We start from the raw sequence: 19,488 nt of genomic DNA on the forward strand, positions 1-19,488 counted from the left end.
AGGTAGGAAGTCAATGTACAACCAACTGGACACAATCAATAATGCTGATAATATATGAGAGGTAAAGGACAGAGCAAAGTATTGTCCATTCAACTGCTATCATGCAGAATTTTAGAACTAAAGGTGAGGATGGCATTCTGAAACCCAACAACTGAATATTATGACACTGGGCTTTTTTCCATTCTGGCATGGCTGTAAATGTTTGTATAGAAATGCTAGTGGAAATGTCATTTCCATGGCCGGATTTAAAGATGTTTAGCTGAGGAGTCAGTGTAATTTTCCAAAATCTTTTCTAGAGGATTCCTGATAATGAAATCATATTCAGAAATTGTTGCAAAATGTAGAATATTACGAGTATAAAGTAGAGCTTTTTAACATGACAAAACCTCAGCAGAACTGTCACACTATCTGATAAACAGTGAGCATGTATCTAAATTGGCACGTAGCACTAGCAAGAGCATCCCAGACATTGTCTTCACACATTTACATAGCATTTTTCTTCTAAACTATAATTCTCTGTTTGTAACAATAATAAGAACAGAAATAAGAAGAGCAGAATTTTCTGCAAAAGGCCACCATTTCTTTCAGTGCTAAAATGTAACAAGGAACAGGTTCTGACATTGTATTTTATGCAACTCTTGGTATTTCAAATTAGCTCACAAAATAGAATTTCTTTTGTATGAAAATTTACATTTCAGATAAAAACACTGAATAGATACGTATTGGTTTCTTGTGCTTTAAATGGATTTTAGCTTATTTATTGGCAATGGATGTGCTTCAGTATTAAAAACCCAGTCTTCTAATGATAACATGTCATCTTCTGAAAACAGTAGGTAGAGGTATCTGCAGAAAATACAAATACATAAAATGCATTAGTCATATTGTAACAAAGTATAGTAAACGTGTCTCTTCATAGTAATGACTTCTCATATGGGAGAAGTTTGCTTCTTTTTTTTTTTTTTTTTAACAGCCAAATTCTTGTCTTTGGTATTGTAGCTGGTGGCGAAACGATCATGGTCGCAGAGGGTGTGACTGCGATCGGGCCCGGAGGGGTACCAGGCCCCGGCCATTTCCAGCTGGCCGCGGACCACCATGAAAGTTTGCACTGGGCCCACAAGACTTTTGTTACGTCACTGATTGCACCTCATCCCTTTTAAGACCTATGGAGATGCACACACATGCCTTGGACCTATTGCTTTCTTTATCCTGCTTTAGAAATGAGAGGAAAATAACAACACTGAATGGCACATAGCGTGAACCTGCGCACAGAAGAAATAGTGTGGTATGGCGAGTACTCTTGCTCGGATATGATTGTAATCAGTGGTCTGTGTGTACTCTCCCTTTGAAAGATGAAAATATTCACAATGGCTATAAAGGCATCCAAATGCAGAAGTACATGTATACAGGTCAATGGTAAGGTTGTACTCTCACAGTTCATGCCTCATGTACACTTGAAAAAGAAGTACCTCATCCCCGAAATGCGTGTTTTGAGTAATCAATAAAGACCTTTACTGGAAAGCATGGACTTTGACCTCAACTTTTCCTGCTCCTATATTTGTGTTTTTTCTTATCCTGGACAACACCTTTAATGTTCACTGACATAGGTACTTCTCTTGTAATTCATTTGCTAAAGCTGATTTAATGTTGATCTTGCTTAAAGTTTGTGCCAGTCAGTACCTTCTCTGTTGTTCCAGACACAGTATCATACTGTATCTATACAAGTGGAATTGTCTGGCAGTAAAGTTCAACCCCTTTCACTTTGTTCTGCTGATTGATGAGTGTATCAGGGGTTGCACCCATTACAGATTAAAAAGTGAAGTCCTGTTTTAAAAGATAATCATTCAATCATAACCATTATATATGCAAATGAAATAGGCACTGTATGTATTATTAAAATTAATAAACCAAACACTAGTTAATGGAAAATTACAAACTAACTACTTTTAGTGCTGTCTACTCTATGTCTTGTTTAGTAAGAAGAGATAATGTAAGCATATTGTAGCTCTGTTGGGTAAATTATGTAAGAGGACAAAATAAAGCATAGTCATATACTATCATTTTGTATTTTGGCCCACTTTTTGGAATAAACTGTTATGTGTGTGTGTACATGAGGAATGAATGATGAAGGGAGGGACTTGCAGACTGTGATGAAGTAGGGTCTCAACCTATAATATTCACAGATATATTCACGCCATACATGTATTTTGATGTGAAAGAAATCATGAATTTATTCACCAATATTCAAACAACATGTATGTAGATCAAGTAACATTTTATAGTCACTTTTGACCTTTGTCAGACTGTACAAAAAAAACAAACAATATATTTTATACAAAAAGATACATTTTTCTAAACTTTGCACCATCCTCCACGAGTATTTATACAAAAAAAATATATGAATATATACATAAAGAGTGATGTAGAGATATACTTTCTCAGTAATATCGCATACCTATATTTAATAAGTAGTTGCAATAACAAATATATACAATACATAGGTTAGATGTCAGAAAAGGCCTCTGATACTGTGAATACAGAGCAAACTATTCACCCCATCCTAACTATTCCTTCAAGCATACAAAAGCACATTCTCCCCTCCTATAACTCTCCACCTCTGGAAACCACAAATCATCTAATTTTTTCAGTTGATTTGAACAGCAAAATATCTACATTTAAAATGTATCTACCACCACCAAAATTGCTTCCCGACCACTTATATGCTTATGTAGGGACACAGGACCTTTTTGTGTCAAAATACAATGTTGTTGCTGAGAAAATCAACTTTTAATTTGTACGCAAATTAGATGTTCAGCGCACCTAGGACATGGCCGTGTCCACCTAGGCACCTGTTTCTGCCTGTGGTTATCACACATTGGGATCTGTAAATGATTATGTTAGGGGCCGGCATTCAGTAGTGATCACAGGCAAAAACAAGTCCCTGGCATGCCGTCTGCAAACAAACCAGCTCATTTTCATATGGATTCAAATTTGACTTTTCAGTACAAAGATTGCACTTTGACACAAAAATAAAAAGTGGACCCTACAACAGCATATAAGTGTTTTAGAAGTGATGATAAATTCTCTTTAACCTAGCACAAATATTTTATTTTAAAGGGGCTCTATCATTGGCAAAAGTAATTTTTAACTAATCACATCCTTGCATAGTCTTTAGAAAGGCTATTCCACACATATATTTTGTATGTAAATTGCCTCAGTAGATTTTGAATAAGTCCATTTTTATTCATATACTAATTAGGGTCTCGGTGCACAGGAAGTTGTCAGCCAGCTCTCCTTTCCCTGCTGTGTGCTCTGTATGAGAGCATATGAATAAGAACAGACTTATTCAAAATCTACTGAGGCAATTTACATACAAAAGGTAGGTGTGGAATGGCCTTTCTAAAGGCTATGCAAGGATGTGATTAATTAAAAATGACTTTTTCCAATGATAGAGCCCCTTTAAAGGAACAGTCCATGGCTCAGGACATTCCACCACCCAATCAAAGGTGGAATGCCAATGCTCTGCTTCTGTATTCCACTGCAGGGAGTCGGGGCAGGGGAGGGGAAATTGAAGTTCCCTTCAAATTCCTCAACAATTTTCATAATATAAACGAGCCCTAAACAACAATAAAGATCTTTTACCATCTTCAGTCATGAGACAGGTCATTTACAGTACCTGTTAGGCTCTGCACTTTAACATGTGATGCAGTACTTATGCAGTGAGTAATCCAGTATTAAATATCTAAAGCTTTCTGATAGTACAATAATATTAAGCAGAACTTAACATAGGGCAAAGTGAAAAAAAAGGTAGAAGAATATAAAACAACCTGGTAGAAAATCAGTACAATAACGATGTATAAAAGGCATAACTATAAATGTTGTATCAGAATCTCATCAATAGTCAATAGCAACTTAATATATATTCTACTAATAATTCTATTAATATATTCTACTCACTTTAATGTTTCTGACATGAAAAAACTTTGCTGAACATTGTCATGGTTGGGATTTGTAGTGTACACATCTCTGATGCCTGAAAATCCACTTTCTATTCTGCAGTAGGTATCCAAGGCCTGGGTAAAAATAAAAAAAATAAAAAGGCATAGATTTTAAGACAAAAGAATACATTTAAAATCTAAAATAGGTGGGGTAACAGAGCATAACAGAAAATTATTGGAGCAAGTGACAGCAATCTTTTTTCTTCTCATGAAGTCAGCCATGCAATAGTCAGGGTTAGAACAAGGCCATGGAAGTAAGGAAAGATTCTGACAGTCAAAAGCTTTTTGTGTTTTCAAGCACAAATCTCCTTGACTTTTCTTATAGCATAGCGAAAATACGAGGTTCAGTATAATGGAAGGATCTAAGGACATACATTTATGTATGCCCTTAGATATATTGAAGGATCTCAGGATCTACATCAATATAATGTCAGTTTATATGAAATTGTGTCACTAAATATGCTCCACTAACACAGACATCACACAATCTCTATATTATAAAAATGGATTTCTGTCTGTCTGTCTGTCTGTTTATCTGTCTGTCTGTTCTTTATGTGCGACAGAACGACTGGACCGATTTTCACCAAATATGGCACACAGATACTTCAGGTGTCTGGGAAAGTTTAAGACAAGGCCTCAAATCGCTCCGACATACTGTTGCTGAGATAAAGCTTTCCCAAAGCAATGACACCCCCGCCCCATCAGCCAATACAAAGTTGCAAGTCTTTCACTCATATTCCAATTGCCATACACATGGTCATTCCACATGCACAATCCAACACTGATATCCAAACTGAGATACACGCATCAGAGGATTAGATACACAGGTTAGCACACAGTATCACACGCCAGAGGATTAGATACGCACGTCTGCACACAGTCCCACACGCCAGAGGATTAAATATGCGCATCTGCATCCAGTTCTACAAGCCAAAGGATTAGATACGCGCATCTGCACACAGTTCCACACGCCGGAAGATTAGATACGTGCGTTTGCACACAGTTCCACACACCGGAGGATTAGATACGCGCGTCTGCACACGCTGGAGGAATAGATATGTGCGTCAGCACACAGTACCTAATTTAATAGGTGTTATTTATTATTTGTAGACTGAAGTACCAGTACAGTGAAAACGCTCTAAGGCTATGGCCCCACATTGCGGAAACGCAGCTTTTTTTGTTCCAGATTTTGTTGCCGTTTTTGAGCCAGAGCCAAAAATGGCTACAAAAGAAATGGGAAATATATAAGAAGTTCTTATGCTTCTCACTTCTGGCTTTGGCTCAAAAAACTGCAACAAAATCTGCAACAAAATAAGCTGCTTTTCCGTAACATATGGCTTTAGCTGAATCGGCTGAATAATGCAATTCCGAACATGTAAAAAAATGCCAAAAGGAACAGTCCCATAAAAACAGCCGATCTCCTGGGGTACTACATGTATCTACTGAGATACATATTAGATTTTGGCCGATAATAGAGTCATTCGTAGGAACGATCCCACATCAACATTAACAAATGAACTGAAAAGGAAAAGCAGTAAATCTGCAGAAATTGGCTGATGATTAACCACTTCTGGCCATGCCTGCCAAACAGTAATATCTTAAGCAGATCAGCAGTCACAGATATCCAATACAGCTGATGTTCAAGGAATTTTCATGGCCAACAGGTGAGTGAACCAGTATGGCTGGAATCTTGCCACATAAAAGGTGTTAGCAGCATATCACCTTGTGTAAGCAGCATGGCCTAATAATACCGCCATGTAAAGGGACCTTTAGAATGGTGTAAAAATAGGCTACTCATTTATAAGTGACATTCTGTTTGACGGGCCAAAGCTATTCATAATACAATAAAGCTAATTACACTTGCAAAATGACTTTATAAAACATGACATTCTCCTTGCCGTTAGTTCTGATGCTCCTCGTAATGATTTCTGATTTCCTGTTAATATGAATAACATCAAGGCTTTGCCTTTTTTTGTAACTTGTGGCTTTTCTTGGGGCTGTTTGTTATAAAATGTGAAAGCGCCTGATAAGTGCGGTTTGGTTCAAGGAAAATAAGACGAAGCCTTTCAGTTCAATTCTACATGAGAACGAGCGAAGCAGAGATTAGGTTATGGGAGAATGCTGGAAGAATTATGCCGTGTGTTATAAAAGATTATGTCATACGATAAAGAATCATTATCGGATGCAGTTTTACTGTGGTCATAACATATCATATAGAAACTGATGAGTCTGCTCTAGCTAGTCACAATATACAGAAAGAAAATAAGGTCAACTCTATGTTTGACCACGGCTGTTGATGCTTTCTTTTATTCTAGTGTCTTCTGGTGGAGCTGGAGGCTATCACCCCCATAGGCTGCACAAATTTCCAACTAAATGAGTTTACAGCATAAATATGGTATCGAATTAAAGAAAGCCTGGAGCGTCAATACAAGAAGTCACACATCCTATATATTATATAAGCCCTGCAGCTGAAGCCCTTTTATGTGTATTATAGTTGGCAATATTATATAAGCACTACAGTCTATAGTTACACTATACTATCAAGTAGAGAGTTTATATAATAATGCTTTTGTACATACTAGTGAAGTACTGGTAGTATGGTCTAAAGATTCATAAGGCATTCAATATACTCTTTCACGTTTTATTAAAATATTCAAGAATTTATCTTCTGTGTCACATCTACCACATCCTCTGTGACTACGTGAGGTCCCTACATATCTTGACAGTCCTGAGAACCACACCTTATACAGACTGCTCACACAGCACTCACAGTTTTGTGATGTGGTCAGGCAAAGGAAACCAGACGCTCTTTATTTACCTGAACTGAGACTTTACTTAGCTGTTTTGTGTGACATATTTGCAGGATACGTCACACAAAACAGTATCAAGAGTCACACAGGACTCACTGGCCTATAGAGCCAGTAGATGGCCCTCCTGTTCTCACAGATGACACCCCCATCCATACTGATGGACTAAGCCTTAAACTCCTGAGATGTTTCCCAACTTCATGTACAACTGACTAACCAGAACAGATTCCAAAGCTCAACTCCTGGAAAGGCGCAACGGCTGCTTTTTATATAAAGCAGTCCTTTGCCCCAGTGTAACTCAAAATCACACTTCAGCCAGCACAGGGTTGTACTTTGGGATGTACCTCCACAACTCCTTCCCAAGCACAACTCCTCAGCGCAACCAACCTTTTCAATCTTTGGTGATGCCATGTTCCCTATAGGCATAGGGAAGCCCCCTTTCTTGTGGGCCCTACACGTTCTAGCCATGCCCCCTTTTCAGATAAAGTACCCAAGTTACATACAAAAGTAATTGTTTCCCCAGTAGTGTGGGAGATTTTGTAGATCTTATGGGAGTCCGTTAGGTCACCCCTCTTTATGAGAGCTTCCTGAAACTTCTGAGAGAAGTGGCAAGTATACTTGAGTTAGCTGAAAATAATCCACAAAACAGCAGAATGCAATTTGCACAAACTAAAATGCAGAACACATTTGGGAAAAACACATAACAAAAAGTTCAACAAGCAACAGAATCAATACTATTCTTATTATGATGGCAACCAATCTTTGGCAGGGACTAATCATATAGACACTACAGACACTAGGATTGTAATCTAAGGAGGTTACATTCCCCCTCCCCCCAGATACTCAGTTATCATGTCCAACAATGCAAACTCAACTTTGACATAGGAAGTGTAAAGTTTGTACTCACTGTATTCTACTAACTGCTCTGTCGCGAGCTGCTGCACACATTCTCACCTGAAACTGGAGATGGGGTACTATGTTCGACAACACTTGCCCTGATCTACAGCCACATGCTGGCCAAAATATTCCCCCCTCTCTGTCTTCAACCAACAAGCATATACTGCGATCCTCCACAGACCTCCTACTCCGCTCTGCTCTTATCCGCTCTTCACACAACCGCCTCCAAGATTTCTCCCGTGCATCCTCCATACTCTGGAACTCCTTACCAAGACACATAAGACTGACCCCCACAATCACAGGCTTCAAGAAGGCCCTGAAGACTCACCTATTCAGGAAGGCCTACAACTTACAATAACACTACTGTCACCACACCATCATCTGAACAGTCTCTACCCTCACCTTCTGTCTCTATCCCTTTTCCCACATAGACTGTAAGCCCTTGTGAGCAGGGCCGTATATCCCACTGTGCCAGTCAGTCACTGTTAGTATTATATTTGTTTTGTATATTTTGTGTACTGTATGTAAACCCCGAAGTGTGAAGCATCATGGAATTAATATATTATAATATCCGTATTTTTCGGACTATAAGACGCACTGGACTATAAGACGCACCCAGGTTTTAGAGGAGAAAAATAGGGAAAAAAAAATTTCAGGCAAAAAATGGTAAAATATTTAATATATGGGAGTTGTAGTTTTGGAACAGCTGCAAGGCCACATTGACAGGTGACCCTGCAGCTGTACGGGGATGTATAGGGCGTATTTTTTGTGGGGCCAGGTGTAGACCGGGCATTTTCAGACACAGGGATACCTAATGTATATGTTTCACAGTAATGTTATACTTTTATATGTATTCTAGGGAAAGGAGGTGAACTTTTATTTATTTTATTTTTTATTATATTTTTTTTAAGTGTTTTTTTTTTTTTTTTACTATTTTAATATCCCCTGCCTAGGGGGCTTGAACCTGCAATCATTTGATTGCAAGTCCCATAGACGGCAATACAAGTGTATTGCCGCCTATGGGAGATTCTATACATTACTATCGCGGAGGGTCATAGACCAGCCGCGATAGTAATATATATCTATGACAGGCCTGGGAGCCTTCATTAGGCTCCCGGCTGTCATCGGAACAGGCCGGCTCCTGCGGCCTCGCCGTGCAGGAGCCGGCCTGCATCACTAAAGGTATGAGGCCGGGGGGGGGGGCTAACTAACTGTCGGGACCTGCGGAGGAGCAGTGGGTTTGCAGCATGGCCGCGCTACTGTCACCGCTGGTTTTCTTCAGCGGCAGTAGCGCGGCAATCCGCAGGCCCCGGCAGCTAAGACAGTCCCCGGCATCTGCTGTAATAGACCGGCGGATGCCGGGGAGTGTCTTAGCTGCCGGGGCCTGCAGTATTGTCACACTCCTGCCACTGAAGAAAACCAGCGGTGGCAGTAGCGCGGCAATCCGCAGGCCCCGGCAGCTAAGACACTCCCCGGCATCCGCCGGTCTATTACAGCAGATGCCGGGGACTGTCTTAGCTGCCGGGGCCTGCGGATTGCCGCGCTACTGCCGCTGAAGAAAACCAGCGGTGGCAGTAGCGCGGCCATGCTGCAAACCCACATTCAGACTATAAGACGCACCCTCATTTTCCTCCGAAATTTGGGGGGAAAAAAGTGCGTCTTATAGTCCGAAAAATACGGTAATAATGTACAGCACCATGGAATTAATTGTGCTATATAAATAATAATAATAATATAATAATAATAATAATAATAATAATAATAATAATAATAATAATAATAGAAGATAACGTAACAGTTAACAGCAGTCAAACTAAGACTGTTTTGTGCAGAAATTGAGACCTGTTTTATCTTACTATACTTTTCGATATTTTTTTTTTTTTTTATTGAAATTGAAGTAATGTAATTTTTCCATACCTGCACGATCTCCCAGCCCCATTCTCTATACTTGGGGTTATGTGTCATTCTCCACAAGTATAAGTAACTCTCCACCACTTCAGGACGTAATAAGTAATATCTTTCACTCAGCCTAGTTGATGTAGCTTCAGCCCCGGTATCAAATCTGAAAACTTCTGGACCAAGCTTAGTATCTGAAAAGTAGAGGTTAATAGTAAATTATTAGAGATAAGACGAACTACCTACAACCCACCTTTCTCTCTGATGCTAATATATCTCCATTCCAAAATGTAATCTCCCTACCTAATAAAGCCCTTTATGATAGTTCAGTGTAGACTACATGCTTTGACTGAATATCCACTGAATTATTTCCTATGACATTGCTGAGACTAGCTTGTATCTACATTTTATTCATTCATATTACACCATGAAATCACATGAAAAGGCATTTTATTTTAACTGTAAAGAAAAAAAAGACACATAGAACTCATCACTGTATATCATTGTAACCCATATAACTATGTTCCAAAAGGCCATACACTACAAATCATCGTATACCAGAAGATGTACATCGTATTTCAACAGGGCTTGTGCAATTTTTTTTTTATTGAAGTTGAACCAAGTCAATATCGTCTCTTGTAGCATTCTTGCACACAGACAGGACCGTAGTCTTCTTAGTGTTCTGATCATGGATGGTTAAAGAATGGACTATTTGAACTTAAATTGTATATTTTTTTTACTTATATGAATATTAAATACAATACAATTATAGTGTCTCCTAATGTAATGGATCTGAAAAGACAATGCGTTCCGGCGTTCCTCCCGGCTCCACAGCACAGCGCGATTGGCGCCGCGAGGCAGAAGGACGTTCCTGGCTAATGGTCAGAAACGCCCTTCTGACTGTAAAGCGCTACGGTACCGGGACCGATAGCGCTTTACACCGGGCACGGATCGGGAAAGCCGACAGTGCGCTGAATTCAGCGCACTGTCAGCTTTCTGGCAGTATATAACACTGCCTGTGCCCAGATATGGTGAAAGGTCCTCTTTAAGAAAACATCCCTCGACCTGTACTTTCCAGTCAGCTATCGCCCTATCTCACTGCTCTTATACGCCTCAAAACTCCTTGAACAACATGTCTACTTTGAACAATTATCCTATCTCTCACCCAATTTACTCTTTGACAGACTACAGTCAGGTGATCGACCCAATCAGTCCACAAAAAATGCCCTAACCAAAGTCACAAATGTAACTGCCAAATTCTAGCAGCACTACTCTGTTCTCCTCCTCCTTGACCTTTCCTCCGCCTTAGACACAGTTGACTACTCCCTCTTAATGCAAACTCTCTTATGAGTTGGTGACAACTTGGTCCTCTCCTGGATCTCTTGATACTTCATCAATCACACATTCAATGCCCACTGCCCTTGCACACAATCTCCTCAATGCGTTCTGTTGTCCAGAGTTTCAGATTGTCAAGGAGCTATAGCCTCATTCCTATCCTCATGCATTCTCAAACTCAACATGGAAAAAACTGAGTTAATCATCTTTACCCCTCCTCCCACAGTGCCCCTACCTGACCTACTTGTCAAACTTAATGCTACCACACTTACCCCAGTCCCACAGGTCCATTACCTTGGGATAACTCTTGATTCTGACTTCAAGTCACACATCCAAACACCTCCTGCTGCCTCCAATAGAAGAACATCCATTGAATCCACTCTTTCCTCACCCCCAAAACTACAATAATGCTAGTGCATGCCCTCATAATGTCCTGCTTAGACTATTGTAACACTCTTCTCCAAGGCCTCCTAGCAAATGTTCTTGCCGCCCTCCTGTCCACTCTAAACTCTGCTACTCTGCTGTCCACCTTTTCTCTCAATTTTTCATCAGCCACTCTTGTCTGCCAATCCCCAGTGAATAGAGTTTTAAAAGTGATAATGCTGACATATAAATCCATCCTGTCCCCCTCCATAATGTGCCCTAATCTTCTCTTACCTACCAAAACATAACCTCCGATCCGCTGAAGACCTCCTACTCCGATCTGCTCTTATCTGCTCTTCACACAACCGTCTCCAAGATTTTTTTCATGCATCCCCCATTCTCTGGAAGTAACTACCACGACACATAAGGCTGTCCCCCACAAATCATAAGCTTCAAGAAGACCTGTAAGATTCACCTCTTCAGAAAGGCCTAAACCTTCAATAAGACTATTTCCACCACAACACCCTCTGAACAGCTTCTACCCTAACCTACTGTCTTTATTACTCTTTTCCTCATAGATTATAAGCCCTTGCGGGGCCCCCTAACCCACTGTTCCAGTTGTTGACTTTTAGTATTGTACTTGTTTTATGTATTTCATATATTGTATGTAAACCTTTAAATGTATAGCACCATGAAACTAATGAAGCCCTAAAAATAAATAAAGATAATAAATATGAAGCCATAGAGAAACAACAGATTAAAAAAGGCTCTCTGCAACTCCATAAGTAGTGAAAGCACCCCCGCCCCCCACAGTAGTTAGAGCTACTGTCTTTCCTTCCCCCAGCAGTCACAGTGTGCTCCTCATAAATTATCTTGTAGCACCAGAGTCCAGTGTTTCTATAAACTGTTACTAACAAGAAGTGTGTCAGTGTGTTGGTGAAGTCACATGGTGGGCAGTGGCCCTTGTTACTGAAAAAACCAAAAAACTAAGATGGAGGCATGCAGCAATCTCCAATCAAAGGGACCAATGAAGGGGAAGCCAGAGGAGAGCCTGCTATGAGAGATACAGCGTCATAGAGATGTGATGTTCTTGGAGTGATTGTATGACACTGGGTTCACACCAGCGTTCGGTGTCTGTACTCGGGTTTCCGTCTTCTGCCAGAAGTCATGAAACTAGTCATGAAAATACAGAAAACTCTTTGAATGAGAAGGTGTGTCCAAACTTTTGGTCTGTACTGTATAACTATACTAGTGGGCCATCTGTACTTGTATGCTAAGGACCCATTACTGCTTTACTAGAAAAGTCTACGAACAAGAATTATAAAAATATGGGGCCACACGGTGGCTCAGTGGTTAGCACTGCAGCCTTGCAGCACTGGAGTCCTGGTGTTCAAATCCCGCCAAGGTCAAAAAACTATCTGCAAGGAGTTTGTATGTTCTCCCCGTGTTTGCATGGATTTCCAGCCCATATTTCAAAGACATATTGATAGGGAAAAAATGTACATTGTGAGCTCTATGTGGGGCTCACAATCTACAATAAAAAAAAAAAAAAAAAAAAAAAAGAATTATAAAAATATAAGCAACAATATAAGAAATAAAACAAAGGTTTTTATCCAAAACAATATTATTTAGCTGAAAATTATGCATATCCATTCTCCCTGAGAAATAGAAAACTCCCTACTGAACCAGTGAATTTTACAACTGAACAATTTCGAGGAGATGAAAAAGAACATTTGAGATTTCAGCGCTCAGTTAGCCTGTGGTGTTTATTTTTTTTCTAAGCTTTTATTAGAATTCTGGCCAAAGGGTCAAAACAAATCAAGCAAAGAATCACAATCTACAGTTATCTCCTAAGAAGCTTTGATACCTGAGAAAAATCATTCAAATATTAAGACAATAGAACTAGAGATGAGCGAACAGTGTTCTATCGAACACATGTTCGATCGGATATCAGGGTGTTCGCCATGTTCGAATCGAACACCGCGTGGTAAAGTGCGCCAAAATTCGATTCCCCTCCCACCTTCCCTGGCGCCTTTTTTGCACCAATAACAGCGCAGGGGAGGTGGGACAGGAACTACGACACCGGGGGCATTGAAAAAAATTGGAAAAAGTCATTGGCTGCCGAAATCAGGTGACCTCCATTTTAGACGAATAGTGGATTTCAAATCCGGGTCATATGAGAATGTGAACTTTGTGACTATGAGACAGGGATAGCTGTACAGGCAGGGATAGCTAGGGATAACCTTTATTTAGGGGGGAATGTTATTAAAAATAACTTTTTGGGGCTCTATCGGGTGTGTAATTGTGATTTTTGTGAGATAAACTTTTTCCCATAGGGATGCATTGGCCAGCGCTGATTGGCCGAATTCCGTACTCTGGCCAATCAGTGCTGGCCAATGCATTCTATTGGCGTGATGAAGCAGAGTGTGCACAAGGGTTCAAGCGCATCTGATGTGTGTGCATCAGATGTGTAGTTGAGCAAAACTGACTCAGCACTGCTAAATCTCTGCATTCGCATAGGAATGCATTGGCCAGCCTTCGGCCAATCAGCGCTGGCTCTGCCGGAGGAGGCGGAGTCTAAGGTCGGACCTGAATGGAGACTGGTGTGGAGCGATCTTAGACTCCGCCTCCTCCAGCAGAGCCAGCGCTGATTGGTCGAGTTCCGTACTCTGGCCAATCAGCACTGGCCAATGCATTTCTATGGGGAAAAGTTAGCTTGCGAAAATCGCAAACTGACAGGGATTTCCATGAAATAAAGTGACTTTTATGCCCCCAGACATGCTTCCCCTGCTGTCCCAGTGTCATTCCAGGGTGTTGGTATCATTTCCTGGGGTGTCATAGTGGACTTGGTGACCCTCCAGACACGAATTTGGGTTTCCCCCTTAACGAGTTTATGTTCCCCATAGACTATAATGGGGTTCGAAACCCATTCGAACACTCGAACAGTGAGCGGCTGTTCGAATCGAATTTCGAACCTCGAACATTTTAGTGTTCGTTCATCTCTAAATAGAACATCATTCTACACAATACAGTCTCCTTAGTGTAAATGCAGGTAAGGCTAGGTTCATATCTGCATTGGAGTTTATGTAGGAGACTCTGCCACAGATTTGGTGGACCTCCAAGTATAAAACTAGCGAAAACTAGGCAAAAAACCTGGCAGACCCCAATACAGTCTATGGAGTTTAAGGGTGTTTGTGGGTATCTGCTTTTTAAGCCATCTGACTCTCCGTCTTTTGGGTCCCCATGCAGACCTGAAACTTTACTCCAAAAAGCTAATTTGCATGTTAACAAAAACCTGGCGACAGAAGCATTGATTCACAAGGGGAAACACTATTTTATTTAGGCAACCTTAACGATCTGCAAGCCTGGGTTTTGGTGAGAGATTTTTTTTTTTTTTTTAATTTGGTTTTGTTGAGTGTTATTCCATGGACTTTTTGAGTGGTTGAATATACAATATTAAGTTTATTTTTTGTGCAGAATGGGTTCGATTTATTAAATGGTTTATAACCAAAACTACCTCAGTTGGCCAAAGCAACCAATTGCAATGTAGCTTTCATTTCCAGCAGCAAAATACAAAATGAAAGATGTATTGTGATTGGTTGTTATAGACAATTTAGTAAGTTCGCACAGCAAAACAATGAAGAGGAATTCCTCTTCATTTTCTGCCGCTGAATTCTGGTGCAGTCTAGCCGCCACAGGATGCTAATGAACAGCATCGGCATTCTGTCAGGTTTTTCCCCTGTTGTTTACGCCCAGATGAATGGGCCTAATCAGGAGAGAGAATCTGAGCTGAAGAATCCACGGCTGATTCAGCCACAGAATTTGCAGCAAGATCGAGCAGAACACTTATTTTTTCAGCATCCTGGTTGAAATCTGCTGTAGATTCGAGGGCGGAATCTGTCCCTAAATTTGTGGCAAATTCCTCCATGTGAATTGCCATCAGGGCCTTTATGAACATCATCACACCAACTCAGTAGAGAGTTTCCCTCTGCAACTGGAAGCAATGCTGGGGAACTACTACCATCAACATCAGGTAGCACAGCAGGCCCCCTCATCTGTGTTCAACCTAGGAGTTGAGTGGGGGAGAGAGGCTGAGTGCCATCAACCAATCTGGTGGCACAGCATCCGTCACTACTACTCCCATCCTCCAGATCCTCAATCTGGTACAACCATAATGTAATTACATTCTGCCGACAAACAGGCCGGGAGGATAAAAACATTTTGATTTAGAAAGGCCAATATCCTCAGGCTAAGGGCTGCACTTCAGGACATATAAAATGAGCGGCTATTGTCAAATAGTGTAACAGATGCAAAATGGGAGAGCTTTGAGTCTATTTTGAATACCAATAATACTCCATCACCATGGATTATGCCTACTGTAAAAAGGGGGAACATGGGCATTTAAAAGCTATAAGTCTGTCGTGTCGTGTTGGTGGCATCCTTTGAAATTTATAAAGCACTGTCCCCAGTCATAGCAACTCATTCCCTGAAATATTTGATCATTAACCTAACCTCTGACCCAGCACATCTGTACCAGGATTCTCCCTCTCTCACCCAAACCTTATCCTTATCCAAATAATTATTCTTCCAAAACTCCTGTATACCATGATGGTACTTCTTCCTTATCCTATTACCACAAGCCTTTTTTAAACAATGCCGCTTGAACATTACACGCTATATCTGGGCTAGTACCGTAAGAAACCACATATAGCTTATCAATCACTTTCTAGACCTAACTGTCAAGAATAAATATTGGTATAAACTTCCTGCATACTAGCTATGCGTGCCAGTCTAGAAGTCCCTGGCGGGCCTTGCTTTAGGTCACCTTTAAGGCATTCGCAGAAAACAAGTACACATGTGCCTCAGATTGAATTATTGGCCAAGGCATCCCTGTCAGTGTGGGACTCTTAAAATAAGTGAAGTGATATCAGCAGATTTGTTGACAGTGTTGACTACATCTGTAAAGCGCTGCAGAATATGATACTGTGGTACTATATGGTACTATAGGAGTAAGCAAAAAAGAAACAAATAAGATCCTGGATCTATTAGGGTTAGTCCTGTCCTCAATGCATCCCCAGGACTTGGAACTTGAATCGATATGTCTCCCGACCTTTTTTCTGAAGGCCCCCTTTCTATTCACAATGCCTTGCATGCAATATCTCCTGCCTTAGCTCAAAACTTCCTTCTGTTCCTCAAATTAAAATTGTGCCTAACTCTTAAGGAAGGAGACCAACTACTGACCTTACCTGGTTTGAGACGTTGCGGCATTCCCTGAAGTTATAAAAAGAGTAAAGGAGATCCAAAAAATAGATAATAAACATGGAGGACCTCGGTTATGAGGAGAGATTAAAGGAATTGATAAGAGGCATATAAGAGTGACATGACTGACCTGTATAAATCTATAAATGGGGGGAAAGTTGTTCCATATAAAATTCCCTCAGAAGCCAAGTGGGCACTCTATCTAGAGAAAATAAGGTTTAATCTCCAGAGGTGACAAAGTTTCTTCACTAGCAGAACTGTGAATAGTTTATTTCAGCAGCTGGTTACAGCACAAACAACTGACATCTACATGAACATCTAGCTGGTTCTTAGAGGAAAATAACAGTGATGCTTACGTACAATTTTTGTCTTCCTTTCAACCATGTCTGTTTCCTATTCCTTGGTTTAACTTGAGGGTCATATGTCTCTTCTAAGCTGTACTAACTACAGTTTGAAATAACATCACTATAATACTAAACTACTGTCCTCTCATCTAACAGAAAGTTACTCATTAGCAACCAGTCAGAGATCAGTATGGGAAAAGTGAGGTTGGACAACAAGGATTATAAATGTGGACTTGGATAGCCAGGTGTTGGGCTGATACACTGAACTTCATAGACAACGATTATAGGTCCTACAGTAATAAGTCCTCGTTCACATCTGCGTTGGTAATCAGTTCAGGGGAGTCATATGGTGACCCCCCAGAACGGAATACCAAATGCACTGGCAAGCGGTGTACAGTGAAAGCACACCAAACCGCATAGACTGTAATGGGGTCCGTGTGCTCTCCGCGCACTGTCCGCACGGAACATGCAGGCAGAAAAAAAGATCGAGATCTACTTTCATGTCCACATGATTCGTACGGGCAGCGCACAGCAAACACACAGAACCCATCATAGTCTATGGGGACCGTGTACTTTCACTGCACACCACTTGCTATTTGCGTTTGTATTCCTTTCAGGGGGTCCTCATGCGGACTCCCCGAACGGATTACCAAACGCAGATGTGACCCAAGGGCAAGGCTCAGTTGACATTGGAATTTTCAGGTTTGCTGCAGGAAGTCCAGTGTTTTGCTTCCCAACTCCTTTTTTTAAGGTTCTTAATGATCTGATTTGGCTAATTAGCCATGGGGCTGTGCTGTTTTATGAATATCATATATATTTTGATAAGATTGTATCATATATATGTTAATAGAGTTGTATCATATTATTTTGAGGGCTGTATCACATATATTTTGTGGGTTGTTATGCTGTGATGGCATTCACTGGCAAATATTTATATGGGAATCCTAATAGATGTCCTATATTGAAGAGATCATTGAGGTGCCAGTTTTTCTGCTGCTAATGTGCCAAAATGGAATAAAAAATGATTAGCATTATTGCACTCAACAAATAATGGATATGATAAGAATAATTCATACCTGTACGTACATAAGATTCATGGCATGTGTTGGCAATCTCTGCTGCTAGTTCCATATAATGATCTTTTTTCTTGTCTGGTGCATCATTTGCCCCAAGTGCCAACATCCCTGCAGCAAAGCAAGTCAGATGTCCCATTTTATGGTCCAGGACTCCACCTCTCCACTCAGCAATATACGTGAGACCTCCAGCAGATCTTTTTATTAAATGCGCTTCAATTGCCTGAAACAATGTAGAAAAAAAAAAGGAAAAAAAAAGAGCAAGTAGTAGAACAGTTTTAGCAATACCAAGCACAATATCGCTGCTGCTTGGATTTTCCCTACAATAAAATACTGTGTATAATTATTTTATTTACTCATATTAGTGATAAGTGATGAGCATTTACCTGTATTAGTGAAGTGTTTTATACTTTGATATAATACCACAGGTTTTTGGCTTTAGAAAAAGTTTTTATCTACTTCCCACACCCACCCTATTCTCAATAATTTGCTAAGGATGTCTACACAGCAGCTGTACATGGCTCCTCCTCATATTGCACACATCTGACCTGACTATAGTAGATTAATAACCATGTGAGAGGGGTCATGTGCAGTGACGTAACTAAAGTCAGGTGGGCCTCGATGCAAACTTTGTCCAGGGCTGTCTACTCTCTCCCTACAGCTTGTTCTTAATAGTACCTGTTACGGGTGGTGCAGTGGTATCTCAGATACTTGAAAGGGATACAACTAGAGATGAGAGAGTACTGTTCGGATCAGCCGATCCGAACAGCACGCTCGCATAGAAATGAATGGACGTAGCCCGCACGTGGGGGGTTAAGCGGCTGGCCGACGTCAAAGAGGAAGTACCAGGTGCATCCATTCTTTTCTATGGAGCATGCTGTTCGGATCAGCCGATACTCGCTCATCTCTAGATACAACCCTATAGTACCTACACTTGTGGTTATCAAGAATATGGTGAGTGAGTAGTACAGTACCCAGCATGTAAACAATACTGGGAGTTGCGTGCTGTGAGAAACAGTTGAGCTACGGGGTCCTAATAGTCTAAGAGATCTTTGAGATCAGTGGAGGTCCAAAATATGGAGCTTCTGCTGATCAACTGTTACAAGATGCTGTGGTGCTTTTGCAAGCGCCATGACTCCTTCACTATTTACAAACTGACTTGTAGCAGTGACATCCAATTACAGTATCATGGTGGCATTCAATGAGTGCTTTAGGCTGACCCATTCTTTCACAAATGTTTATAAAGGCAGACTGTATGGCTAGATGCTATATTTTACACATAGAAAATAGGTCTGAGTGAAACACCTGAATTCAATGATTACGAGGCATCTCTCAATACTTTTTTTTACATATAATGTAGTTGCAGGGCTATCTGGTGATCTTTGGCCAGGGGTCAGGAGTCATTTCCCAAGTCATTGTGTAGCCTTAGCCTTATTCTAAGGGCAGCACTGACAGGAGACTGTGGTAACAACTGCAGAAATGATTGATTGCCTTTGTGTGAGCTCAGTCTGAGGTGAAG

At 40.6% G+C, this 19,488-nt stretch overlaps 1 protein-coding gene across 1 annotated transcript in view; it reads right to left on the reverse strand.

Annotated features, from left to right (window-relative positions):
* Nucleotides 1-267: 267 nt before the first annotated feature.
* LOC142195098 (mannosyl-oligosaccharide 1,2-alpha-mannosidase IA-like) overlaps nucleotides 268-19,488 on the reverse strand; it is a 107,041-nt gene continuing 87,820 nt past the window's right edge. Inside the window, exons 10-13 of the mRNA XM_075264623.1 lie at nucleotides 17,973-18,192; nucleotides 9,617-9,789; nucleotides 3,955-4,070; nucleotides 268-843 (exon numbers count right to left, since the gene is read on the reverse strand). Coding sequence (XP_075120724.1) covers nucleotides 738-843; nucleotides 3,955-4,070; nucleotides 9,617-9,789; nucleotides 17,973-18,192 — 615 coding nt within the window. The 3' untranslated portion in view covers nucleotides 268-737. The remainder of the gene's footprint in view (nucleotides 844-3,954; nucleotides 4,071-9,616; nucleotides 9,790-17,972; nucleotides 18,193-19,488) is intronic.

The sequence above is a fragment of the Leptodactylus fuscus genome, chromosome 2 (genome assembly GCF_031893055.1).
Source record: "Leptodactylus fuscus isolate aLepFus1 chromosome 2, aLepFus1.hap2, whole genome shotgun sequence".
NCBI lineage: Eukaryota > Metazoa > Chordata > Amphibia > Anura > Leptodactylidae > Leptodactylus > Leptodactylus fuscus.